Source organism: Tamandua tetradactyla, chromosome 10 (genome assembly GCF_023851605.1).
Source record: "Tamandua tetradactyla isolate mTamTet1 chromosome 10, mTamTet1.pri, whole genome shotgun sequence".
In the NCBI taxonomy this organism is placed as follows: Eukaryota; Metazoa; Chordata; class Mammalia; order Pilosa; family Myrmecophagidae; genus Tamandua; species Tamandua tetradactyla.
Genome location: NC_135336.1, coordinates 75,688,236 through 75,715,714, shown reverse-complemented (window position 1 = coordinate 75,715,714; position 27,479 = coordinate 75,688,236). Strand labels below are relative to the sequence as shown.

At 35.0% G+C, this 27,479-nt stretch overlaps 2 protein-coding genes and 1 pseudogene across 2 annotated transcripts in view; 2 read left to right on the top strand and 1 right to left on the bottom strand.

Moving 5' to 3' along the window:
• The window catches only part of LOC143648547 (uncharacterized), a 104,638-nt gene extending 103,946 nt beyond the window's left edge, over window positions 1–692 (bottom strand). The window contains exon 1 of the mRNA XM_077118751.1: window positions 455–692. Within this exon, the coding sequence (XP_076974866.1) occupies window positions 455–684 (230 nt within the window). The 5' untranslated portion in view covers window positions 685–692. The remainder of the gene's footprint in view (window positions 1–454) is intronic.
• On the top strand, window positions 94–27,479 carry C10H21orf91 (chromosome 10 C21orf91 homolog). Its single transcript, XM_077118750.1, has 5 exons — window positions 94–193; window positions 1,161–1,294; window positions 23,681–24,217; window positions 25,704–25,766; window positions 27,148–27,479. Exons 2-5 carry the CDS (start codon window positions 1,168–1,170, stop codon window positions 27,312–27,314), a joined length of 894 nt encoding a protein of 297 aa, XP_076974865.1. The 5' UTR covers window positions 94–193; window positions 1,161–1,167; the 3' UTR covers window positions 27,315–27,479.
• On the top strand, window positions 1,301–12,764 carry LOC143648545 (E3 ubiquitin-protein ligase RNFT1 pseudogene; annotated as a pseudogene).

Below are 27,479 nucleotides of genomic sequence, written 5' to 3'. Positions count from 1 at the left end.
AAGGCGGGTGCCGCAGCCGACATAGGAGCGCGCTACCGCGCTCAGGACCGCCATCTCCCCGGCGCCCTTGGGGGGATGGTGCGGGCGGGAGGGGGCGGGGCTAGGCGCGCGGCGGCCGCCTCCGCAGCGGCCGGAAACAATAGTGGAGGAGCCAGAGCCGCACGGAACGATTGCGGTGGTTCGCTGAGCGACGGTAAAGACCCTGCGCCCCTGCCCTGGCCCGCCTACCACTCCGAACCCCTTGGTCCCCTGACCCTTGAGCCCCAAACCCTGTGCCCCTTTGTACTTGCCCCGCTCAGGAGGCACCGACGTACGGTCGGACAGAGAGGCAGACGCTGGTCCGCTGCTCCCTGAGGGGCAGGTGCGCGCCCCCAACGCCGGAGGGCGGGCGGGAACCTGGGCGTCCGGAACGCTGAGGCCGAGTGGACAGGTTACGGTGGTCCCGGGACTCTACCTTTCTGTGTGGGAGGAATTTCGGGGTGAGGGGACGCGGCGGCCCGGCGTCTTCTCCCCGGCCGGACTCGGCCACCCGGTCTTCGAGCCCCGGAGCTGCTGCTCAGTCTCGCGTTCGAGGGCAGTGGATGCGACGGGTTCACCCTTCCTCGGGGTTCGCGTTGCCACGTGCGTTTTCCTGCCGCGGATCTCGGATAGGAACCCTCCCAACACCGAGTTAGCGAAACGCATATGAGGTTCACGCGATGAAGTTAGCAAAGCAGTGTCCCGAGTAGGTCGTTGTTACACCCCCCCCCCCCCCGCATTAACAGCGTTAAGTAGGTGGACAGAAGCTGGCAGCTGAAAAGGACTCACCAGGGCTCTTTCTGTTCCTTCCTATTCTGGGTCAAAAAGGGTAAAAAGAAACACCCGCAAACCTTTTTGCTTCATATCTCCTTAACCAAATAAAATATAGGACCAAAAAAAAAAAAAAAAAGTGGGTCTGAGACAAAGCATCGTATTTGGCCAAGCTTTGCGTTTTATTAGCCTTGTGTCTGTCTTTCCATAATAAAAGTATGATATTGAAGTATAGCTCTGGCGATGCTTAGTTGATGGGACTGTTGCTTTAGTAAACTCAACAGCATCCTCTTTTCCTAGAAGTTCCTAAAATTACTCGAATGGCGAAGTCTCGAAATTGCACAACTTTCCTTTTTTTTGTTTCTTAATAGGGGCACTATGAACGAAGAGGAGCAGTTTGTAAGCATTGATTTGAATGATGACAACATTTGCAGTGTTTGTAAACTGGGAACAGACAAAGAAACGCTCTCCTTCTGCCACATCTGTTTTGAGCTAAATATTGAGGGTAAGGAAAAATTATAGTTTAATTTTGTGCCGTGAACTTTACACCGCTCCTTTAAAATAAGAATTACTTGAATAACTGAAAGTTGTGCTAAGTGAGGAGATCTGTTGACGAAAAATAGAAATTCTGGAAATGAAGCAAAAGTTAGCAGAGCTATGCCTTAAGAGACTAAAAAAAACACGAGTTAATTCCACTTTTGCCCATTTAAAAAAGTATGAGCTTTGATTAATACACATTTTTTTCAGGTTTGACAGTTTATTAGATTGTCAGATTTTAACATATTTATGTGAGTTTATACATATATATATTTTTTCATGTCAGGAACTAATGTAATAAATACTTCCATTGGTGTGCAAATATAGTTTCATTCCTCTGGGCTTACCCTGCTAGTGTGTTTATGTATTTAATGAACTGGCTAAGTATTCATTTCTAACTTAAAAATTGTAAAATGTACCTGACTGATGTGAACCTGAACTTTTTCACCAGTTCTAGCTTATTAGCTGGAAAAATGTTTTTAAAAGTTCAGATAACCTTTTTTCAGTGATCACATCCACCTTTAAGAATTTTAAAAACCTTCTTTGTGTCTCAGAGTATATGAAAAAAAATTTCCAAATAATAATTACTTTCTGTAATATTATTACTTTCTGTGATTGAAAATATTTCTTTAAGTATTGAGTCACACACACACACAAAATCTTAATGTTACCCGAGAAAAGTTTGCCTGTCATTTTATTTAACTGTAACATGCCAGTAGAGAGATTTTGATAGACCTTAAGATTTTGAACAGTTTCAAAACAGTATTTCATTCTTTTTCCTAAATTATGTATTTGAAATTTTTATTTTATGTTTATTAAGTATGAGATATGTAATGTTCTTAGAGTAATAAAACCCAGTTCATTAGGATTATCCACCATAGTTTCCTGTTAGGATTATTCAGAAATTGTTGTGGTCACCAAAGTAATGTTTAGTATGCCAGAAGAAAAGTAGAACTTATAACTGTAAGTAGACCATTAAAAACAGTGACATTTATAGAGGCAGTTGAATGATACTCATCTTCATTTAAGATCATATTGGTTATGACAGTTATGCTTTTGAAAAGATGAAAGAATTTCAGTTTCTGGGCATGTTAATTGATGGAAGATTGTGGGTTTCATAGAATACACATAACTGTGGCTTTAGTAAATGTAGTAGTAATTATAGATAATTTCAAAGGGTTGATGTAAAAATATGCATTTAATGCCATGACCTTAATCGTGCTTGAATGAACAATTTAAACGTATTCTTTGTAAATAGAGGTCACCCTTCCCCTATGTTCTGATACGTTGTAGAATTTTAATTTTATACAGACAAAAGTATTAAAAATTATTCAGCCCAATCCCTGTATTTCTGCATGTAAGGAAGCCAAGGACTAGATAGTTGAACTGCTCAAGGATACTATAGCGGAGATGGCAGGCTTTTGTGATGTACAATATATTTACTGTGAGCACCTCTGTGCCAGGCACTATACTAACCCCCTTAGGTAGATTATCTTATTTAACTTGGAATAGCCCTGTGGTGGCTACTGTTATTATCCCCATTTTAAAGGTTTACAGAACTGAAATTTTAAAGACCTAAGAAATGCCCTTTGAGGTCACACAGCTAATAACTGACAATGCAAAACTTTTGAGTCCTCCAGTTTAGTTCTAGTATATCTGATCTTAATTTCAAGGATCTACTGTCAATAGTTATTTTAACTTAAGAGGGCTGATATTAGAAACCTGTCCTCCTGAATCGTAATTGACTATCTTTGCTGTATGTTTGTCAGCCAACTTTTCTTAACCAGTACTTCTTTCTAAATTATCATTAATAGAGTTCATGCTATGATAGAATATATCCAAAGAACACTGAAGTTTCATAATTTTCCAGCCCCTTTTATATGCCTTTTAACCAGTTGTTAACCATAATGTAGATAATATACAAACATTCCACAGGTACCATCTATTAATATCTATTCAATACATAAGCATGATTTAAGTCCTGTGTTACTGAAATAGTATTTGTATTCAATTTAAAGGAAAAACAATTCTCAATTTGAATCATTTCATTTAATATTAAATATACACTCAAGGTTTAATATTTTTAAATGCCAGTTTAACCTTAGTGAGAAAAATTATTTTAGAATTAAATTTTCTTCCAACTTATCGGGTGTCATTTCTCAACTCTGGCAAGTATGATACATTTTCATATTTACTATTGTGGCAAGCTAGTGTATTATAACCCTTAAATTTACTACCGTAAGATTATTGTAGGAAAAAAGGGAAATGAGAACCCTAAATTGCATGAGATTTCATTTTTTATATCAGTATATATATAGGTTTTTTTTAAAAAATGATAATAAAAACAAGATATATTCTGTGAATGTCTGTATCAGGAAACCTTTTTAAATGTTCTTTGAAGAACTGCCCTCACCCCAAGCCATTGCTCAGGCAAATTGTCAACCATTTAGTTAATGTTAGAATGAAAGAGTGACTTCAAAAAGTAAGACATTTAACTTTACTAGTTTGGTATAATTTTTCCTTGTAGTATCTAGGTAATGTTGCTATTGCCTGGTGTTTTAGCTCACTAACTGTTAAATTTTCCTATAAAGCATTTTGTTCTTCCTTCTGGGAAGAAGCTTAGTAAAACTAATAAATAGAGTAGTTTTGAGTCCACACATTTTTAGTAATTAAAAATGAAGTTTTACACTTTTTGGATCATTGTTTACATTAAACTCTCCCAGTCAGCTGGCCTCTTGTTTTACAGCATATTTGTAAAATGAAAACAAAGGAGGAAAGAGAAATAACAAAAGACAATCAAATCAAATCTTAGGGAGATTTTGTATTCTGGGCATGGTTCTGTGTAGCCTTTTTCTGTGACTTAACAGTATTTAAAGGGAAAATATATAAATTTTAAATAGAATTTTATATATATTCAAGGCATAGGTGATATACTTCATTGACCTAAGTAATATGTCTTGAGGAATCAGATATTTTTAAATCTTCACAAGCTTGATTTTTATCACCTTTTAATTCACTGTGTCTGCTTCTGAGATAGGAAACCAATACATAAACTTCCTAATATTTATGGCCTATCCTTGGTCCTAAGACACTGTATGCTTTTTCATGTGTGTTACATACTTTCAATACACCTCTCAGTCCATTGTGCTAAAATTTTGCAAGTTATTTGATGGCCAGATCACTAATTCCCTAATTATCGAGGCTGGGAAGAAGGTAGCCCAGGTTGGTCCAGAGTCAGTAATGAACCTCAACTGTAATGTACAAAGTCAAAAATGAGACTAGGGGAAAGCAAAATCCAGTGCTCCTGATTTGGATGATGCCTGGATAATATTTTGTATTATCTGTTTTCATTTTTGTGCTTAGTACCGTGTAAATAATTGTCAGAGCATTTTTACCTTACTCATAAGACTTGGTTTTCTATAGCCAGAATAAATGCTTTCATAAGGCTGGACAATTCCTGTTACAACAAGCAAAGATGTCGGTATAAGTTGACTATGCTAGTTGATGAGTAAGGATTTATCTGGCTGTTCTCTGCATAGTCCGTCTTGTACTTCTTTGTCCCTAATTTGTTGCTCTTTCCAAGAACCTTTCTATAAATGTCAAGCAGACATAAATTCATGTCCAGTGAGAAAAATTGGGTATTTTCTCTTGCTTAAGGCATTGTTAAACCTAATGCTTACATTTAATCTCCTACTTCTTGAATGCTGTGTGTCTTTAACCCTAACACTGTTCAAGTTAGTCAGGACCAGTTTGAATCTCAAAAGTATTAAATCACTGATTTAATTTTAGAGTTGGGTCTGGTTATTTACTACTCAGGGTCTGTCACAATTCTTCCATGTCCTGCTTCTGACACAACATCTTTCCACTTAAGTAAAGGGGTCCGCAGCTTGTCATAGGGCAGTTATATATAGCTACTTCAGTTTCTCATTAGACTCTTTTCTTTCCCATCATGTTAAACATTGTATTGGTATTAACTATCAGTAGCACTTTTAAATAGAAAGCCTAATGTGACTGTGAGAGGCTCATATTTTCCAGAGCCAGACTACCCAGATCGAAATCCTCATTTACTGACTTGTGACCTTGGGCAGGTTACTAGCTTGTCTAGAGGTGTATGCCCTTGTCTAGAGGTGTATGCCCATCTAGGTTTTATAAAGGAAATGATTAATGTTTACTTTTTCCCGTTTAGTGATATCGTATATAGCTCAAATGTCTGTAGAGATTAATAGAAATTATTTTCCAAACTGGCATTTTAAGTATAATTGAGCATCTATCATAGCTCACATTTATAGAGCCCTCCCTTCAGGATCAATAGATAAGTACTATTATTAGCTCCATTTATATGTGATGAAATGAAGTCTCTAGAGTCAAGTAAAGTTAATCCAGAGAAAGGATTCAAATCCAGGTCTCTGGTGCCAGAGTCCTGACTGTTATCTCTGTAACCACTTTATAATCAAATGATGTGTCTGCATTTGACCTTTCAAATTTTATACTGTTGAAATTGTAGAAAACTCCTTTAGGATGGTGGCCTTCTCTCGGTTAGTTTTCCTAATGCCTCTCTGCTCAGTCCTGATAGTCTCCTTTTTTCCTGACTTTTTTAATATTAGCATTATGTCCTAGTCCCTTACTCTCTGTCTGGGTAGTGTCATGAATCTTTGTGGCTCTCACAACCTTTTGTATGTTGACAAATAGTAAATCTCCTTTTCGACTCTTCCCCTATCTCTTTCCCTCTGCCCAAAGTGTCCATCTCTAGATACACCTAATTTTTAGACATGTTCACTTATATAGCCCATGAGTACTTCAAACTCAGATCTAAAACTAAAATATTTTCCTACCCACTAATATCTCTTTCTGAAATGAATGAAAAGTAAAATAAGTAAACAAAGAAACTTCCTCCCACCCCCTGCAATAAAAAATATTGGGATTGGAAGTAGAGACTTACATGACTAATTAAAATACATGCAAAGTAGTTCTCAAAGAACCTGCTTACCCTGATTCCTTAACAAGTTACTTCTTCAAAGCAGCCTTCCCTGCCTTTGGCTGATCTCTACCCCCATATTCTTTTCCTCGTAGCACCCTTGAGCTCACCTGCAGGTACTTATTAGAATTTGTTGCTATAGTAATATGCTTGTGTATTTGTTTAATGTACTCATCCTCCCTTTTGTATTCCATAAGGACATGGATAGTCCTTTTATTTACTTGTATGTAAAGAGCATTAGCACAATGACTGGCAAAAAATAATGAATGAATATTTGATGAAATAATTAATCTAAAGGAGACTTTAGAGCACTTTCTTCATTTGTTTTCCTTTAAGCTTTTCCATAATGAAACTCTTCTATTAATCACAGAATTTCTTGAGTTCTTTCTGGAGTCTGCTAATAGTTTTGTGAATTTGACTAATAGCAGATCATGGTATCATTCAAAAGAAAAATACAGTGTAGTCAGTAATTCTAACAGTGATAACTGGTTATCTTTTTCAGTCAAGAGGATAAAAACAAACATAATATTTTGCTCCAAACAATAAGAAATTTGATAAAACTTTCTTTAGAATGGTACTTTAGATTCACATTACATACTGCAGCTCTATTAACAAGTATTTCTGGACATCACAATCTAATGATTTCTGTTCAGAATGATGATCCTGAGGTGCTTTTTCAATCAGTTATTAAATTATGTTCTATATAAGGTATATTTAAAATTGAAAACAAAAGTAGGTAGAATATATAGCCCAGAATATCTTATTAATCCGAACATCACAATTCTAAATAAAAGAGATTGATTAGAGTACATAAACATGATATACTGGTTCAGGTTCATTGTTCATTCAGTGCAATGTTCTGTAAGTATAAAACGTATTATAAGATCCATGGAAACAAATTAAATCTAAGTTAAAAGTCTTTAATACTTATATCAAAATTATCTATTCTCAGTAAAGAATAGTTCTCATGATTGAAATAACTTATAATAACTGTTACTGGAGACTTGATAAAGAGAAATTAGCTACCCAGAAATAAAGGGTAATTTTTCGATTACATACATTAATATTGGCACATGACAAAATAAGAGAAAGGTTTATCTCTGTTCTGGAGAATATAAATTATCACTTCTGTTGGTCAGTTTCTAGTCTTTAAGTGACTGTTGCCTAAATAAGAGGTATAGCTTGCCAGGTGTTGTGCACTTTACATGTTCTTCATTTCGTTCTTAATAACAGTAGGAGATAGGTGCTGTATAGTCTCAATTTTATGAATAAGGTAAATGAATAGGGCCTGAACAACTAGTCCAGAATCACACAACGTAATAGGTGGAGTTCAAACCAAGAGTCTCTGATTCCAAATCACTCGTGTGCCTAAATCACTCTGCTTCCAAAGGAAATTATGTGGACTTTTAGGAGATGTTAAGTAATCAGAAGGTTCGACGTAAATTGCAGAAATGCAAGCATTCAAGCAAGAAATAAAGTTTGGGTCCAAAGAAAACTTTAATTAAAAAAAAAATTTCTACCCATGATATTGCTTAAAACTTACTGTAGAATATCCGAAAACAAACATTTCTCAAGACCAAAAATAGTAGAGTGATGTGATCTCCATTTGGGTTGTAATCCAAACAACAGTCTGTCAAGGTAGTACAATTTTTGTTTGGATTGATGATCAGAGAGGTGGGGGAAACTAAGAAGATAAGGGCCACCATTCACAAGACAGCCTTGTTGCTAGTCACTGCCCAGAAGGGACAGGAAAGTATGTGGCATTTACAACCAAGCCATACAGGTGTAAGCCAGTAATGAAGCAGTGTTTCTAACAGTGCTATCTGTCCTTCCAACCATCCAGGTAGTTTAAGTTACCATGCATATCTCTCACACGAGAGGGAATAGGGCTATGTGTATATGGAGGCAGGCAGTGTGAATGCAAGTGAAAATGTCAGCAGCAGTCCTTGAATTGTGCACTTTGTTAGTTTGTAAGCTGCAGGAATGCAATATACCAGAAATGGAATGCTTTTTATAAAGGGAAATATTACAAGTTTATAGTTTTAAGCCTATAAAAATGTCCTAACTAAGGCATACAGGTAAATATTCCTTAATTCAAGGAAGGCCGATGGGTCTAGAATACCTCTGTTAGCTGGGAAGTCACTTGGCTGGCATCTGCTGGTCCCTTTCTCCTGGGCTCCATTGCTTTCAGCCTCTGTTCCTGTAGGATTCCTTAGTTTGCGTCTCTGGGGCTGGCTTTCATCTCTTTGGGCCCTTGGCTCTCTCCAGATTCTGGCTTGCTTAACACGTCTGCTGGGCTCCAAGCATCTCCAAACATCTGTTTCTCTGTTCTCCGAGTGTCAGCATTTGTGTCAGCTCTACACTGAAGTTTCTGTCAGCTCTGTCATTTCTGAGGTTTCTCAAAAATGTTTCCCCTTTAAAAAAAAAGTCTCCCCTTTTAAAGATGTTATAGTAAACTAATCAAGACCCACTTGGAATGGATGGAGTTGTATCTCCATATAATCAAGAGGTCACACCCATAATCCAGCATGTTACATCTCTATGGAGATAACCTAATCACAAGAATATTCTGTGTTCGTAATTAGAATACTAAATATATTGTTAAGATGTCAGTTCTACCCAAAGTGATTTACAGTAAATATAATCTCAATCAGAATTCCACAACCCTCTTTGAATAAATGGAAAAGACAATCATCAAATTTATGTGGAAGGATAAGGGACCCTGAATAACCAAAGCCGTCTTAAAAACAAACTTTTTCCAGAAATAGAGCCTCACATTATAGCCAGTTGATTTTTCACAAGGGGACAAAAACCATTCAGTTGGGAAAGAATAGTCTTTTCAACAAATGTGCCCGGAAAACTGAATCTCCATTTGTAGAAGAATGAAGGTGGACCTCACACCAAATGCAAAATTAGCTGAAAATGGATCAAAGACCTAAGTACAAGAGCCAGAGCTGTCGTACTTCTAGAAGAAATTATAGCAAAACATCTTCAAGACCTGGTGTTAGGCAATGTTTTCTTAGACTTTGCACTCAAAGCACAAGCAACAAAATTAAAGATAGATAAATGAGACCTCATCAGAATTAGAAACTTTGTTCTTCCAAGGACTTTGTCGTGAAATTAAAATGACAGCCTATACAATAAGAGAAAATATTTGGAAATCACCTATCCAATAAGGGCTTAATATACAGAATATACAAAAATCCTGCAACTTAACAAAAAGACAACTTAATTTTAAAATGGACAAAAAAGCATGTGTGTGCATGCCCCCGCTGGGCCAGGCAGACCAAAGCTGCTGGCAGTGGGGTTTGAGGATGATGGCCTTGGCTGAAAGGATTGTGGCAGTGTCTCCCACTGTTCCCATCACCGCTGCTGAGACCTTAGTACACCCATCATCATGAGAGGAGACAGGGCCCTGAAGCAAATAAATTTGAATCAGACAAAGTATTCAGGGGCCAAGCAAGCCAACTATAGCCAATTGCACAGTCCTCCAGGAACTGTGGGCAGTGAGGATGCCTCACTGATTGACAAGATTCTTGTCTTCATTCGGAGATGTATATGTCCAGATAAACTCCATACATAAAGAATGTGCTGAAAATTCAGGCTCCAAAAATGTAAGGTCAGGGGTCCATAGCTGTACCCATGGATGTATACATAACCACTTGCAGAGTCACTCACACAGTGAAGCATGGCAGCCAGATGATACTGCCACAGAGTCTGGAGAACATGGTAGCAGCTCCTTTTCAGAATTCCACTATTTCTTCAAGTAGTTGCAGAAAAGTCTTACATATATTTTGATTCTGGGTGTTAAACTTGTTACTCAGCATATATTTCTCTTGGAATTGGGCTGCTAACAACTTTTACGTATGCAAGCAAAAGCATTGTAAGTCAGGTTTTCATAAGAGAAAGGTGCTCAAAGATTCAATGTGCTTGGTTACTGGTATTCTTAGCAGGAATTTCTGTTCTTTTATATTATACTTTTCATTCTCAGTCCCTCTATCGTAGCTTAGTTTTCTAAATCCTACTTTGGACAATTCAAGTTTCTGGGCAATACTTTGGGTAGTTGGAATTACAGACTTTATTTTGAAATTCTTCTTCATGGGCTTAAAATACCTTGTTTTATTGGTGCCTTCTTTCCTCATGCCTTTTAAATCCAAGGGTATATGCATTAAGAAGAATTATGTCAGTATTACCAAACTTTTGTTGCCATGCCAGTTTGGTTCCATTTAAACTCTGGGAAATTTGGAAATGTAACTGATGAAGTCTTGGAATATTGCTGGCTTTAAGACTTTTGTATCTTTTTGGACATCTGAGAGCTTTCTGACAGGTTTTGCAAATATTTTTTACACGACCAAGTATGAAGTACCTGCCAGCAAGAGACAGTGCTCAGATGTGTACATTTGTTCATTATGTCAAGCTGAATTTCAGAAGCCAAGTCTTGTCATTTGTCAGCATGTATTTTGTGAAGAGTGCATTATCTTATGGTTTAACAGAGAAAAAATATGCCCACTGTGCAGAATTGTGATTTCAGACCATATAAACAAATAGAAAGATGGAGCCACTTCATCGCACCTTCAAATACATTAAATCTTATAAACTGTTAAAGTCATGAAACATTGATTTCATTTGGTTACAGTGCCTATTGATAAGGCATTAGAATGGACCTTCAGGGCTAGAAGTTAAGAAAAATATTTCCAAGTGTTTTTAGAATATATAAGATGTAAGCATGTAGTCCAGTTTGTCATAAGATTAAATGAGTAAAGGAACACTGTTTTAAAAATTATATAAGTGATATTCAATCTAATCTGTATGCTACAGCATTTATTCTATCCTAATTGACAGGTGATTGCAGTATTAAATTGTAAATTTGTTTTTCTTGTTACCAAAACAGCAGTTGGATAGCTGGAACTAGTGGTTTTAGAGGAATTCAGGTATTCTTCCCTTGACATTGTTTTCAGAGTAAAAAATATATTTTTCACGATATTTTTAAGATATGCATTATCTGAAAGTAGAATTTTGTTAGCATTGACTTTTATAATTCCCATTTTCAAAATTTCTTGAAATTTTTATAAAATTTGTATTAAATGAAAGTTCTAAATGCTACATTTTACCTGTAACAGATTAATTTACCTGTAACAATGAAGATTAATTTATTGAGGATGATATATTTTATTATTGCATTCTGTGTAGTATGGTTAATAACCACTTAAAATAAATTATTTAAATTCAATTTGTGAACCACAAAAAAAAGTGGACAAAAGACTTGAACAGACATTTCATCAAAGTTATACAAATGGTTAATAAGCATATGAAAACATGATCAAAATCAGTAGCCATTAGGGAAATGCAAATTAAAACCACAATGAAATGTCGTTTCACACCCCCCTGGAATGGCTATTAAAAAAAAAAAAAAGTACGAGTATTGGAGAGAAGAGTATATGGAGAAATAGGGATACTCATTCACTGGTGGTGGAATTGTAAAATGCTGTAACAGCTGTAGAAGATAGTTTGCCAGTTCCTGTGAAAGTTAAGCTTGGAATTAACCATTATGACCCTGCAATCTCATATCTAGGTATATACCCAAAATAATTGAAGACAGGGACTTGAACAGATGTTTGCACACCAGTATCCATGGTGGCATTATTCACAATTGCCAAAAGATGGAAACAGCACAAATGTCCACCAGTGAATGGATAAACGAAATGTGGTCCACACAGTGGAGTATTATTCATCCATAAAAAGGAATGAAGTTCTGAGACATGACAACATGGATGAACCTTGAAAACATCATGTTGAGTGAAATAAGCCAGACACAAAAGGAGAAATATTGTTTGGTCCCACCGATAAATAATTCGAATAAGTGAACTCATACTGGCAGAATCTAGAATTTAAGCATTCTAGTTTGCAAGCTGTCGGAATGTGATATACCAGAAACAGAAGGGGAAATTATGTTGCAAGTTTACAATTCTAAGGCCATGAAAATGTCCAAATTAAAGCAGGTCTATAAAAATGCCCAAATTAAGGCACCAGCAAAAGGGTTACCTTCACTCAAAAAAGGGCTGATGTCCACAATTGGACGCGTCGCAGCTTTGCAGAGATAATCTAATCAAGTTTCCACCCTACAGTGATGATTAGGGATTAAAAGAAATGGCTGCCTCCACAAGATAGATCAGAAATAAAAGATGGCTTTTCTAGGGTGTATAATCCTTTCAAACTGGTACAATAAGTTGTCATACAACAGGGTCGAAATGGAGAGTAGAGAGTTGAGGTTTAAAAGTACCGTTTCTATTGGAGATGATGAAAAAGTTTTGGTAATAGATGGTAGTGATAATAACAGCATTGTGAGTGTAATTAATAGCATTGAAATATATATTTAAATGTGATTAAAAGGGGATATATTAGGTTCTATATATATTGCTAGAATAAAACAAAAAAAAAAAACAAAGAAACTGCACAACAGAAACAGTGAACCCTTAGTTAAACCATGGATCATAGCTAATACCACAATTATAAAAATGGTACTTTTCACCCATTTTAACAAATACACCATACCAATACAAGGTACAAAAGTTAAAAAAAAATCCTTTTAAATTTATAACTTTTTAAAATATCTGTTCTAAATGCATAGTGACTGTTAAAATAATATCTACCATGATTGCTAGTCTGTTTTGAGAACTAGAGCCCATATTTTGAGGAATTATGGCATTGTTACTGGATGGAGGATATTTCAAAGTTAACACGAAGCATTCTTTCTTGATACATACCTGTAGTTATCTTCAAACTCTGAAGAACTCTCCTTAGTGTGTAGGGTCTTTGGGGCTTCCATGTAAAGTTGTATAGGAACAGGGATGTGTTAGGGCTGAAATGTAGCATGAACTCTGCTTTCCAAGCTTTGTGTCCTTGCAAGGATGGTTTTCCAGTTTTCAAAGGCACATGTAAGAGCTAGCAGCAGCCCTCTCACCCTCACTACTTCACTCCTACCCATTCTTCTCCATGGCGTCTGTCACTGAATCTTATTTATTCTCTCCATTCCACTTCCCCTACTTGCCATTCTGACAGCTATACCTTAGTCCAAGCCATTCGTTATTCCCTCTTACCTATATTCAGGAAGCACTTAATTCGTTCCTTAGACTTAATCCCACTTTCCACCTCTGCTCATCACCCTAGTTCTCCTTCAGTATCATCAGAAAGGTCTTGAAAGTATAGATCTGATTATGCCATTGATTTTCCTAAAACCTTCAGTGATTCCTGCCATTTTACTCAGGTTAAGTTAATAACTCCCTTACATGTCACATCATATAATTCATGACCCAAGTACCTGCTTAACTGGCCACTCTCCTCTCTTATTACCAAAGCAGTTTAAAACCCATCAAGCATGCATGTTTCCTCCTCATGTCTGTCTCCTCCATGCCTTTGCTTATCTTGCTTCCTCTGTTGTAAACACCACTTATTTCTTCTTTCTCCTCATGAAGCCGTCTGATTTTGGAGTACATGTATGTTCTGGGGAACATAAAGATGATAAGTAACGTTACTTAATGTTCATAGAGCTGCTGTGAAGATCACATAAGATGCATATAGGAGCCCTTGGTAAATATAGAATGTGATATGAATATTAGTATCAATTTAAATTGCAGATAGAAAGGTTTGTTTTATTTTTTATTTCATCTGGGAAAAAATCATGAATTAATACTGTGAAAGGATTGCTGTGATTAATTTGTATGTTGGAAAGCTTCTTCAATGACAAATAATTTAGTGTTGTTTTGTACTTTGAGGAGGTTTGAATTTATCCTGAATATACCTTTCTGTGATGTGGGGTTTTTTTCATAGGTTTTCGGCTCTAGCTTTCCTCATTTCCCTTACGTAGCAGCTGTCGAGCAAACCCTTATGCCACAAATCCCATATATAAATATATAAAAGCTTTTGAATTTTGTTCACTTAGCATTTTTCCCCACTCCCTTTGAATTCTTTTGGTCTCTAACAAGAATTGACAGATTTTACTTGGGTGGGGGAGCATTTTCAATGAAAGATAAAATGTTTTTCTTCATTAAATACATTGTTAGCCTACAAGAATTCTCAAAATCTAAAAAATTTGCAGAATTTTAGGGTATTTTAGGTATGCTTATATATGTTTTTTATTATTGCAGTACCTTAATCTTTTTCTGTTTTACTTAGTTATTGGAACATATAGGATAATACTTAAAGCCTAAGTTTTCTTGGACTAAAGACATTATGTTTTTTCCCAAATAAAATGTGGTTCTTCACAAGCATTTTTTTTAATGTTCTAAATTTTCTCTACTTAAAATGAAGATTTGTTGTTTTCCAAATAAATTTTCCTTTTCTTATTGTAAAAACATAATATGAATATTTTTAAAAAATCAGAAAACAGGAAACAAGAAGAGTATGAAGATTCATCATCCTACCTATCTGTTCTAGTTTGCTATACTAGAATGCAAAATACCAGAAACAGAATGGCTTTTAAAAGGGAGAGTTTAATAAGTTGCTAGTTTACAGTTCTAAGGCTGAGAAAATGTCCCAATTAAAACAAGTCTATAGAAATGTCCAATCAAAAGCATCCATCCAGGGAAAGATACCTTGGTTTAAGAAGGCCAATGAAGTTCATTGTATCTCTCTCAAGTGAGAAGGTATATGGAGAACACAGTTAGGGCTTTTCTCTCTCAGCTGGAAGGGCACATGGCAAACACGGTGTCATCTGCTAGCCTTCTCTCTTGGCTTCCGGTTTCATGAAGCTCCCTGGGAGGCGTTTTTCTTCTTCATCTCTAAAAGTTGTTGACTCGTGGACTCTCTGCTTTGTGGTGCTGCAGCATTCTCTACTCTCTCCAAATCTCCCATTCTCCAAAATGTTTCTTCTTTTATAGGACTCCAGAACCTTCTTAAACCCACCCAAATGGGTGGAGACATGTCAGTCACCTAATCCAGTTTTAACAACCACTCTTGATTGAGTCACATCTCCAGGGAGATGATCTGATTACATTTTCAAACATACAATACTGAATAGGGATTAGAAGAAATGGCTGCCTTTATGAAATGGGATTAGGATTAAAACATGGTTTTTCTAGGGTCCATACGTTATTTCAAACCAGCACACTATCTTAGTATCTGTGATGTGTTATTCTTCAAAATTACTTTCTGCAATAAGGTTTGTGTGTTATAAACCATGTTTGCAAAATGAAATCAGGCTGTATATAAATCAGTAGGGAAAATACTCTTAATTTTTTTTAAGGTTGAATCCCACTGTACCATAATTTATTTAACCAGTATCCCATTAATGAATGTTTAGCTTGTTAAAAGGTTAACCTTTTTAAAAGTATTCTTATTTGTGTATCATTTTTTATTTCTGATTAAGTTCCCATTGCATTATATCATAAGCTCCCAAAGTTAGACTTGCAGATCAAAGGCATGTCCCAATCTGCAGTCCTATCATTTGTTTTAATATTTTCTATTACTACTGAATTGATACTGTGCAATCTACCATAAAACAAGCTATTTGTTTCATAATGTAAAAATTTTATTATTCTCTAAACCTTTATTTAGGTCAGGATTTTTTTTATTCTACAATTATTGTGACACACTTATAGCAAATAGTCACAATTTAAGACTATTAACCCCAACTTGAGATAGAATTCAGGCATCTAGGTATAAGCCAAATTATTGTTGCCCTAACAATATGTTCCATCCTTGTCGTCATATAATAGCATCATTAAAGGAAATTCTGTAGTAGTGTAACTGACTGAAGTGTAGATCAATGAAATTATAGTTCGTACATTTATGTAGTAGTTCACATTGGTCTGAACTGTAATTGCTTATTTCTGTTTGAGAATTTTGCAGTATGAATTATCAATTCTTGTGGTTCTTATTTTAATTTTCAACTTCTTATATGAGTAGTGGGTTGTAATTTTTCTTCTCAGCCTTAATTTTTATCATTGACTACTTACAATAGTGATCTAATTATAAATGACTTCAAATTTTTTAGATACTGTCTTGAGACATTAATATTTAACGAAAGTCAACTAGATTTCAGGAAGTGATTCAAATGCATATTAAAAAGTGGAGATATAAAGTTGATATTTTATGAATAGCTAAAGGACAGCTTTTCATTTTGTTTTTCTTATTTATAAGAAAAAGTTTCTCAGTCAAATTTTAGGCATACACTAATTTTGGAAATGAAGGGAAAGACTTAAAGTAATTATCACATTTCTTGCTTTTGAACCTATAAATTTACTTTGTCATGATGGTTTGCCCCATTCATCTGGTTATTACTATGAAGCCATTGTTTTAGGCCGTCTTTTGTTTAGGAAGCATTTATCTTTTTAGTCCCGTCTGTCTTTAGGAAAGATTTTTTTCCCTGAGATTAGTATCCCCATATGACACACATAAATGGATATTTAAAACCAATAACTCAATCATATTATAGTAAATATAAGTAGCTTTTTAGGAGTCTATTGTGGCAACTTCATGTATAACTTTTTTTTTTTTAAGATTAAACTTCAGTACAATCAGTTAGATTTATGTACAGGGAAAAAAGGGAATATATAACAGAGTTACTTGGATCAGTTGGAGTATTGACTCAAAAATTTTTATAACTTAATTTAATCAATTGCACCACTTAAAATTATTGTCTGTATTTTATATATATTGTCTGTATTTTAATGTATCAGAAAAAAAAATTTAGCTTTTTATATTTGGTGCTGTTATGAGCTTAGTAGCCCATTCTAGGCCATCAGTAAGGTTTCAAAAGAAATGGTGTTAGCTTCCATCCATTTTCTCTTTCCAAGTCCCATTTTATTTAATCAATTACCTGTGGACAAGCTGCCTCATCAAATACACTAGCCTGGTCACAATGTGATTATTTAAATCTAAGCTAATTAAAATGCAACTTAAACTCTGCAGTCATGCTAGTCACATTTCACATACTCAACACCCCCATGTGGCTAGTAGCTACCATATTGGATAGCACAGATATAAAGGATGTCCAGTATCACATCTGTTGGACAGTGTTGGCTTAAAAAAAAAAAGTGGTAGCCAAATTGGGTTGTAGAATTGAATGCAAATTGTTATTTTTCATACCCTTTTAGCAATAAACATTTGTTATGTAGGTGTGTTTCCCCAACTTTCCAACTGTTATGATGAAAAAGTAAGAATGAGAGGTTTTCTTTTGGCAAGCCATTTGCAATTAATGCATCTTTCCAGAACAGAAATCTATTCTAACTTTCTTCGTTCTTTTGGTTGAGCGTTATCTTTCAGTATTATCTATGTGCACTCTACTTATTGAATAAAGCGGCTTTGATTAAGTGCTCAATCCTTCTCAGCACACATAAAAACTTTAAAATGCACATAATCTGTTAACTGAATTCTCTAAAAGGCTTGCTTTCAAGGCGGTGTTCTGGTTTGCTAGCTGGAACGAATAGAGCCACATCTCCCTCTCATCAAAGGTTAATACCACAATTAGATGTATCAAAAACATCTTCGTAGAGATAATCTAATCAAGTTTCCAACCTGCAGTGCTGAATAGGGGTTAAAAGAAAAGGGCTGTCTCCATGAGATGAATCAGGATTAAAACATGGCTTTTCTAGGGCACATAATCCTTCCAGACTGGCACAGGCAGTGACTCTCAAAATGTAGAAAAGCAAGTTGCTGAAACCATCTGTATTGGCTCACTGTGGTCGCCAGTAATTCCATCTGTTTTCAATGCAGATACAAGCGGTTACCTATTACTATTAAGCAGTATGTTGTTTATTTGAACATGGCAGACTAGTTATTTAAGTGACTCTTGTAGCTAAGGAAGTGACGGCAGGAGAATGGAGCTCAGGTTACTACTGTATTTGTTCAAACCATTAACACAGGACATCTTAATAAAAATTTCCAAGAGGCAAAAGCCTGTTCTGTTGATTCAGGAAGAAGATAGTAGCTCCCACTCTCCAATCTTCTCTTCTTACCTTTGATCTAATATTCCACCTTGAATCTCATGTCAGGATGAACAATATTCACATCCTCTTCCTCAAGGCTGTAGCTGGCAATAGATGTAATGGTAATGACTCTTGAACCATGGCTTGACTGTTGCTGAAGACACAGAGGAGTCTAGTGGAGTGTCAGCGTATCATTGGAACAAATGGCATTTACATTGCAGCAGTCCAGATCTAGGTCATGGTGCTGTCTTCCCGTAGTATAGGTATCACGTACTGTGCCTGCAGGGCCTGGTAGGGCACAGGTGCATGCACATCATTAAGAGAATGGTAAGAACTGTTTGAAACTGAATAGCTCTTGCCCTGTTTTCAGAGGGTAACTGCTCATAAATACCAGCCAGATGCTGCCTAATCTTCTGATTTTGTTATTACAAGTAACTCAAAAAGTGTGAATTTTATATGGATCTAATTTTTTTCTTTTAAAACACTTGCAGGCTAAACAAAACCTGTCTGCTGTATGGACCCACCCTTCAGGCAATGGGTGTGGCACCTCTGCCTATGGGACTTTTACTCTACTACTTTTATCAGCAATAGGAATCTGTTCGTAAGAAAAAAACAGGAAGTAACATCTTAATCCTTTCAGTCTCTTAAACTACAGAGTTTAACCACTCACATTTTACTATTAACACTTGATTAAAGGAGCAGATTTCTTCTGAAAATGGGTAGCCCATAAATATGTAAGTGCTTGCTCTCCCTTTCTTAGCAGCCAAGGTAAGAGCATCATAAAAGCAGCTTAACTCCTGGAAAATTCTTTAAGCCAGGCAAAATGTAACTAAGCCTTGGGAAAAAAAATTGCTTTGAAGCAGTAATGCATGAATTGTTGCACAATACATCTCATGTTTGCAGCCACTATGCTTAAAATTTTTCATGGCATATTAACCTGGATCTTAGCTTGCAACTAAATTTACTTGCCTTATCTAAACATTGAGAAAAAGCATTTGAAAAATTAATGCTGCCAGTTCTCTAATTCTAGTTTAAACTTCAGATAAGAGTTGAAATGCTTGCTCTCTTAGTACTTTCCAGTCCTCTACTGATGTAATACATGTATATTACAGCTTTACATCCCACTGCCAGTTGGTTGTATTCTATCTGCTTTAACCTACAGAACACCAAAATATATAAATCCATTTCTTCTGGTTGAGGAATGGAATATAATAATCAAATTCAAAATAAAGTCTGTAATCGATTGACAGAGACTAAACACATGGGAGTCTGATAGGAAATATAAAGCCCACATAACATTATATAGTCAGCTGAGAGACAATGGTATTTGACAGCACCAGTTGGTGAGTTCAGAAAAAGATTGCCTAGCTTAACTCATTACCACCAAGTCATAAATAAGGTAGTCTTCAGGAGGCTTAGGTTTTTATAAAAGTAGAGGATAATAGTAAAGGTGGTAGAACTTACTGTTACGGGTTTTATGGCTGGTTGTTTTAGTGTCCTTTGAAGTTTCATCTTTGTTAGGTTAAAAAAAGCATGCTACTAATATAGACAGATTATCATGCAAAATATGACTGGAAATATCCTTATTTTAAAAAGGTCGTAGTGTTAGGTAGAGAAAAACAATCTACATTTCAATGGTATTTGCTCTTCTATGGGTTTATCCACTGAAAGCAAATTAACTTCAGAGCAGGAGTTAAAGAAGTGGGGATGGTATACCAGATGGGTAGTGGGAAGGTTTTCAGAGAATGTCAGAATGGTATAAAAAATCAGAGATAAGAATGGGGAAAGATAAAAGAGAAAGCTATTGAATAGAAACAGCTTAGCTGTTTAAAATACCACTGTTCATGCAGAATATATAGTTTACATAACTATCTAAACAGCTTTTATCTAGAAGAAATTAGTACCTTTAAAAAAGTTAGCAGTTCTGGTTGCCAATTAATGTCTTGGTTCTCTATGATGACCTCATGACCAAAAAAAGGAACATGGACATTTTTAAGGTATGTTTTAAAGTTTTTTCATAATAGAATGTCAGTTACATTGACCTTCAAATTTTATATTAGCAAGGAAATTGTAGTGCTCTCTTTATTGACCTGATTTGGAAATTCCTTATAATTCAGCTCCTCAAAAGTATTAACTCATTTAATTTCAATTCATTTAAATTAATTCCCTTCCAAAGCTGCTGAGGAAACAAATTCTCAGAGCTGTTTATACTTGTAAATGCAATTAAAACTGAAAAGTCAATTGGGAAACTCACTAGGATTTCTTATAATGGCAGTAGTTGTTTCTCCTATGTTAATTTTAACTGATGAGATGGAAAAAACAAAATCGCATCAAGAGTTTGTAAGATGACATGTTTGTTGCCGATATGATACAAATTAAGTGGGCTGTTCACATTCTTTTCTAGATTAAAAAAAACTGTGCCGGTAAATCAAGAAGTGGTTACCGTATTATGCTTACTGGATTTATTTTCTCTGACACTTGCATGGGATTTTTAAAGTATTTTGAATACAAGTATTAAAAAATTGATCTTTAAAACTCAGTCAAGTTTTAAAATTTCAGTTGATGTAACTGATTTAAGAAGTTTAAAGTGTAGATCTGGATGAATGAAATACAGTTTACAAAAACCAGCTTTCTTATATATTCACTGTGGAGTTCTATTAAAATCATAAAACTGAGTAGAAGTTCATAATTTTGCTTGGCAAAATATGCCACAGGAATGCTATCTCTGCATCACTGTTACTCATCGGTTTATCAAATCAAACGAATGCCCATTAAACTAAATATAGAAGTAGCTTCACTGAAAAATGCCTTTAATTCTTGGCTGAGTAGCCTGGCAGAAGCACATATCCTGGTTCCCTAGCTAGTTAGGCATAACTGCATTGCAGTAGATCTTAAATAGTAATCAAGGATTGTTTTTGTTTTGTTTTATTCTAATTTTTCTTTTCTTTTATTCATTAAACTGCTTTTTATTGAGCACTTGCTATGTGCCAGGACTATAACTCTGAGGATGTTGTGACTAAGACTGATAAATGGTCTCTTTTCTCACAGAGCTGACCTAGCACCAAAGAAAGGCCAGTAAACAGGTAATCTGGTTGATAAGTATTACAGTACGGGAGCTAACACCGATGTTTTGGTTAGAGAAAGCTTCTAAGAGGAAGTGAGGACTAGACAGGAGAGGATGATGACCCAGATGCTGTCATGAGAGTGATCAAGGAGTGAAGCGGAATTTGAGATGGTGTGTTAGATTTAATGGAAATATCTTTTAAGATGGTCAACAAATTATTTGGGATTGAGAATAGGAGCACAAGGAGGACTCCCAGGTTTCTTCCTTGAGTGATTGGTGGTGCCAAACTCTGAAATTCTGAGTCATGTTAGATGATAAGAATGGAGGAGTTGTTATTTAGTTGAGAAAGTGTGACTTGAGGAGCCTGTATAAGTGGAAATGTCCAGTAGAAACCTATCCTAAATGATGTATTGAGCTCTTCTTGCCCATGACATTTTTTCCAATTTTCTATATGAAGTTTTCTACTGAATGTCCAAAAGAATTTGAATTTTATTTTCCATTTATGTATCTTCACTGTAAATAGAATGTTACAGTTCTGTGATAAGTTGTTCATTTTCATAGATTATTTATATGTATATAATCTTATGCTTACCTTGGTTTGTAGTATTGATTCTAGAATAACAACAAAAATTATTTCTGGAGACAGAACAGTTATATTACATAAATCAGAAGTTTATAAGTAAATACAAAAAACAAAATTTAACAACAAAAATTTGTTACTTTCTGTACCCTAGTTGCGAAAGAATTTCCTTTCATGTAGACTAAATTTAAATTCAACTAAATAAGATCATACATGTATATATTAGTGCTGTGGCAGTGAACTGAGAGTGGAACAAACCATTTACTGTTTAATGGGATTGGTTAGCCATCTGTTGGCATCGAGATCTGAAAAGCATTTGTAGAGAGTGAGGAAGCCCTTGAATAAATTTTCCGAAGTTAGAAAAGTAAACAAGTTTTAAAATCTCTTGCCTCCCTGCTGTTTACCTGGAGCAATAGTAATGGAATCAAACAGCAGAATGAAGCTATTTCTTATTTACTTTGTAACCTGTGATAACTACCCCTTTATCTTATTTAATATATTTTTAAACATATGCAATATAACTTTAATATTGTAGAATTTATTAGAGAAGTTGTAGGTTTACATACAGGAAAATCATGCAGAGAAGTACAGAGTTCCCATATAACCCCCATCACTCATGCAGTTTTCCCTATAATTAACATTTTGCATTAGTGTGCTACCTTTGTTATTGATGAAACGATATCGTTATAATTATACTATTAACTATAGTCAGTTGTTTATATTAGGGTTCACTGTTCTTGTATCGGTCTGTGGGTTTTTTAAATTTATATTCTGTAATAAAAATTTTAAATATTTTACACTTGAATACTCTACCGTTCTAAAAATTTGATCTAGTCAGACAACTGGGGAAAATGAAAAAATATATATATATATATATACACACACACACACTTGCAGTACAAGTAGCAAAGTGTAAATAAAGTGTATGTGAAATTCTATTTTAAGTGTTTGTGCTCAGTGGAAACAAATATGGCTCAGATATTTGAATTTACCTTGTAAAGGAAGTTGTTAACATATTCTTATAATATTAGTATTCAGGAGCATAACAATTATGTGCAGTGTATTTCTTCTAGAATAAAATTTTTGTAAGTTTCAGTAAGTATAAAATAGAAATGTGAAAAACATTGAAAGTTTTTGTTTTCTTTAAAAATTTATCCTGTACTTTACACATGATCCTTAAACTCAACTTCCATATAAAGAAAAAAAATTTTTTTTAATAAATAAATCTACAGTTCTCTGATTTTGAGGCTTTTCTTAACGTGTATTTTTCTGGTTGTAATTTACCTTTCCCCATTAACATCATAACTAATAATTTAAGAACATGATTTACTAATGCTATTGTTGAAAAAAATTGTTGAACATTTCTCTTATTGAGTCTTTTTGTTGTTTTTTCTTTTCTTTAATTAATTTATTTATTTGTTTAGGTATTTGTTTTCTTGTTGAGTCTGGAAATTTTTGTAATTATGTACCTGAGGAGAATTATTAAAGAGGCATTAAAATATGAAAACCAAAATTCTGTTAAGTTAAATTGCTGGATTCAGTGGTATTTTGTACATAATAACATGTATCTGAACAATGATTAAAATTGAATCATTAAATTCTAAGAAAGGCTTTCCTGTTCGTAGGAGCTGAATATGTAGGTAGAGGCAGAAATTATTTCATGATTTCTTTTATTATCATTTTTTTATGATTTTCCTTAATTTACAGATTATTGGTGACTTCACATTTTACTAAGAATTGTATTCTTAAAGCAACTTATAACAAATATATAAAATTGATTCTCAAGTTTTGTTTTCCATTCTTTCCTACAGGAGTACCAAAATCTAATCTCTTGCACACCAGATCTTTACGGGGCCATAAAGACTGCTTTGAAAAATACCATTTGATTGCAAACCAGGATTGTTCTCGTTCTAAACTTTCAAAAAGCACGTATGAAGAAGTTAAAACCATTTTGAGTAAAAAGATAAACTGGATTGTACAATATGCACAAAATAAGGATCTGGATTCAGATTCTGATTGTGCTAAAAATGCTCAGCATCACCTGTTTAATTTCAAGCATAAGCCTGATAAAAAGTTATTACCACAGTTTGACTCCCAAGTTCCAAAGTATTCTGCAAAATGGATAGATGGAAGTGCAGGTGGCATCTCAAACTGTACACAAAGAATTTTGGAGAAGAGGGAAAATACAGACGTTGGACTTGCTGTGTTACAAGATGCTGGCGCCACTTTATGCCATAACAGGTTATTGTGGCCTCATACTCACAACCAGGCACAGAAAAAAGAAGAGATAATTTCTAATCCAAAGGCTAATGTCCAGGCCCAGCATCCACATTATAGCAGAGAGGAATGTAAGTAAAATAAGAGAAAGGTAAACATTGGTTTATTTTTACATTGTTATATATGTGTGAGTTGAGAGTTTTGATGTGGAATCATAGATTTGCTAATTACAGTATTTAAAATGACAGGTTCATCCTTGCAAAAATGAGATATCTTAAAACTCACCATCTCTGAAATGCTCCTCAAAAATTCCGAGCATTGAAATTCTGCAGTTCAGTCATTTGTTTTGCTATTTTAAATGATTAAGCTGGATGCTTTCAACAAAGTTCCATAAATTGGAACGTTCAGATAGTTTGGAAGTACAACCTGAACTCTTGGCTGACACACTGTCACACTAATCCCAACAAGACTAATTGACCAGGGATGACACTTCAGAAACAAAAATTTGAAATTCTACTAAAAGCCAGTGATAATAGTATGTGCTTATTTTAAACTTGAAAAAAGTGACTCATTCGGTCTACATCTATTTCTACAAAAACAAAAGCTGTGATTTTTATTTAAAATGAAGATATTTCAGAGTTAGAAGGAACCCTGAGTATCTTTTTATACAATTTCTTAATTCTACGTATTATATAACTACATAGCCAAATTGACATTTTAAGCTTGTTTCCACAATACTCTGAGGTAGTGTTTTTCTAACTCCAATTCATGAATTATATAGTGCTTAACCAGATCAAGTTAAAGGGTAGTGACTAGCACTTTTAAAAACCTAAACAGAATAAAAAATATCTATACACTGCATGTAATACCAAGTATTTTTTTGTAAAACCTTTGTTTCAGGGGGAGGGGTGATATAAAATATGTTTTTTACTATGGGTCATGGGTAGAATTCAAGAACTGCTCTTCCACACCATAAGAGTTAATGAATGAAAACCTTGTGTCTGATGCTTCCTTTATTGAGCACATAGACATATAATCCATAAAAATATGGATTAAAAAAAGATTTAATGAATGAATTAGACGTACCTTCATGTAAAACAAGAATTTGGTTTTCACTCTGTTAAAATGAGAATGTTTTCGTAGATTATTTGCTCTTAGTGAGAAGCTGTAAAAGGTTTTTAACCATCTCAGTAATCTGCCTAAATGATGAAGATTCTATATCCTATCAGACCAGTACATAGAACACTTACTGATATGTATGCTGACCGTCTCCTTCCTTAGTGTTTTAGACAGTGCCTCCTCACTTTAAAAAAAAAAATTCTTTTTTAAATCATGTCAACTCCTCTATTCAAACTTTTATGTCACCTTGATTAAATAAAGAGTAAAAAAAAATTAATACTGGAGCACCTGACAGGCGAGTGCAAATAATTTTTTTTAATAGGATACTGGAGGGGTGTGCAGGAGGTTCAACGGTAGAATGCTTACCTTCCATGTGGGAGGCCCAGGTTCAATTCCTGGACCATGCACCCATTTTAAAAAAGGATATTGTGTTAGTAACATAAGTAACTTACTTTCCCTGGTGTTGTGAACAATAATTAATATATTTTCATGTTTCAGTGAATTCGATGACTCTTGGTGAGGTAGAGCAACTGAATGGAAAGCTCCGGCAGCAAATCCAGGGTAAAGAATCAGTCTCAGTGCATTTTTGAATATGAAGATTTTGATACAGACATTAACTTCATCTACATTTAAATTTGGAAATGAGATTAAGCCTGTTAAGAGTTTCCAGAGCAAAAGAAATAAGAGAAAATAACTTCTTTATAAACTGCAGGCAAAATAAGTTTTTCTTTTTTAAGTGAAAATGGAGACAATACCTTAATCTCCACCTTTTACTATGTTTTATTGATTACTTAACGTGTTAGACATTGTGCGGGTACACTCCTAAACAGTTCTTTAGGCCAATGATATTGGTCCTATTTTTTTTTTTAATTGCAAACAATTTCAAGCACCTGCAAAAGTAGCAGGAGTAGTACAGTGAACCCTTTGACTTGTCACTAGCTTCAGTAATTATCAAAGGTATATAGCCAGTTTTTCTTCATCTCCGCTTGCTCCCAGTTCCTCACTCCCACCCTTGACATGGATTATTTTGAAACAGATCTTAGACAACATATTTTTGCCCATAAATACTTCTGTATTTTTCTCTAAAAGATAACTTAAAAAAAAATCACAATCTCGTTACACCCATATAATTCCTTAACATTATCAAATGTGATGTTGACACTAAAAAATTAACATTTAAAATGTCCCAAATTTTCTGTAATCCTTTTTTTCTTCTTAAAATGTATACCTATGTAGTTGAGAAAGCTGCATTTCACAGACAAGTTGCTTACATAAGAAGATCCTGCAGTCCTCTGCTTTAACTGCAAAACCTGTGGTCTTTATTGACTACACAGCCTCTCAGAGTAACAATAATAAAGCAATTTATATTTATCAAGTACTTATTACTACTTTCCGATTGTAATCTCATTTAACCCTCCCAGTTATACTCTGTGAGTTGTCTACTATCATTATCCCCATTATACATAAGAAAAATTCAAACACAGAAAGTTATTTGCCCAGGATTTCTCGGAGTCATAGCAAGGATTCAAAAGTCCAGGTAATCTGATTCCAAAGCCTCTTAGAGGGATTTCTAGACTAGATAATAAGGGGTAATTCCTACCCGTAGTCATATTAGATATTGACTGAACCTAGTTAATAGATTCTGATTGAGAAAAGTAGTTCCAGAGTGATCATAATCACCATCTCTACTGCATATCTCCATATGACTCATAAGTTTCACTTGATGGAGAAAAGGGGTACATCCAGTTGGCCAGGCTAGGTAAAATACACATACTTCATAGGATAGTCAGAACTGAGAGCACACCTGTTTCCTATGTCTGATCAGTTTTTATTAGGAAAATTTTCCCAATGCATTCATTTGTTAGAGTACTTGAAATGGCAATCACAGGATTAGCTTTCTAAGTAAGTACTAAAAATGAAACTACTTTTTAAACTTTTGCAGAAGTTTTTGAAGAATTAACACACCAAGTACAAGAAAAGGATTCTTTGGCCTCAGAGCTCCACGTCCGCCACGTTGCGATCGAACAACTTCTTAAGAACTATTCCAAATTACCATGTCTTCAAGTGGGGCGAACAGGAATGAAATCACACCTACCCATAAACAACTGAACTAAATTACATTTACTTCAAATGTCATACCATTTACTGATCTGCCAGGCATACAGACTTTGAAGTGCGAAGAAAGTTATGATCCATTCTTTTATGGTCATTAAATTTGCAATGCTTAAGGCATTACCTAACACCCTACCAAATAAAGCAGATCATTATATGCTA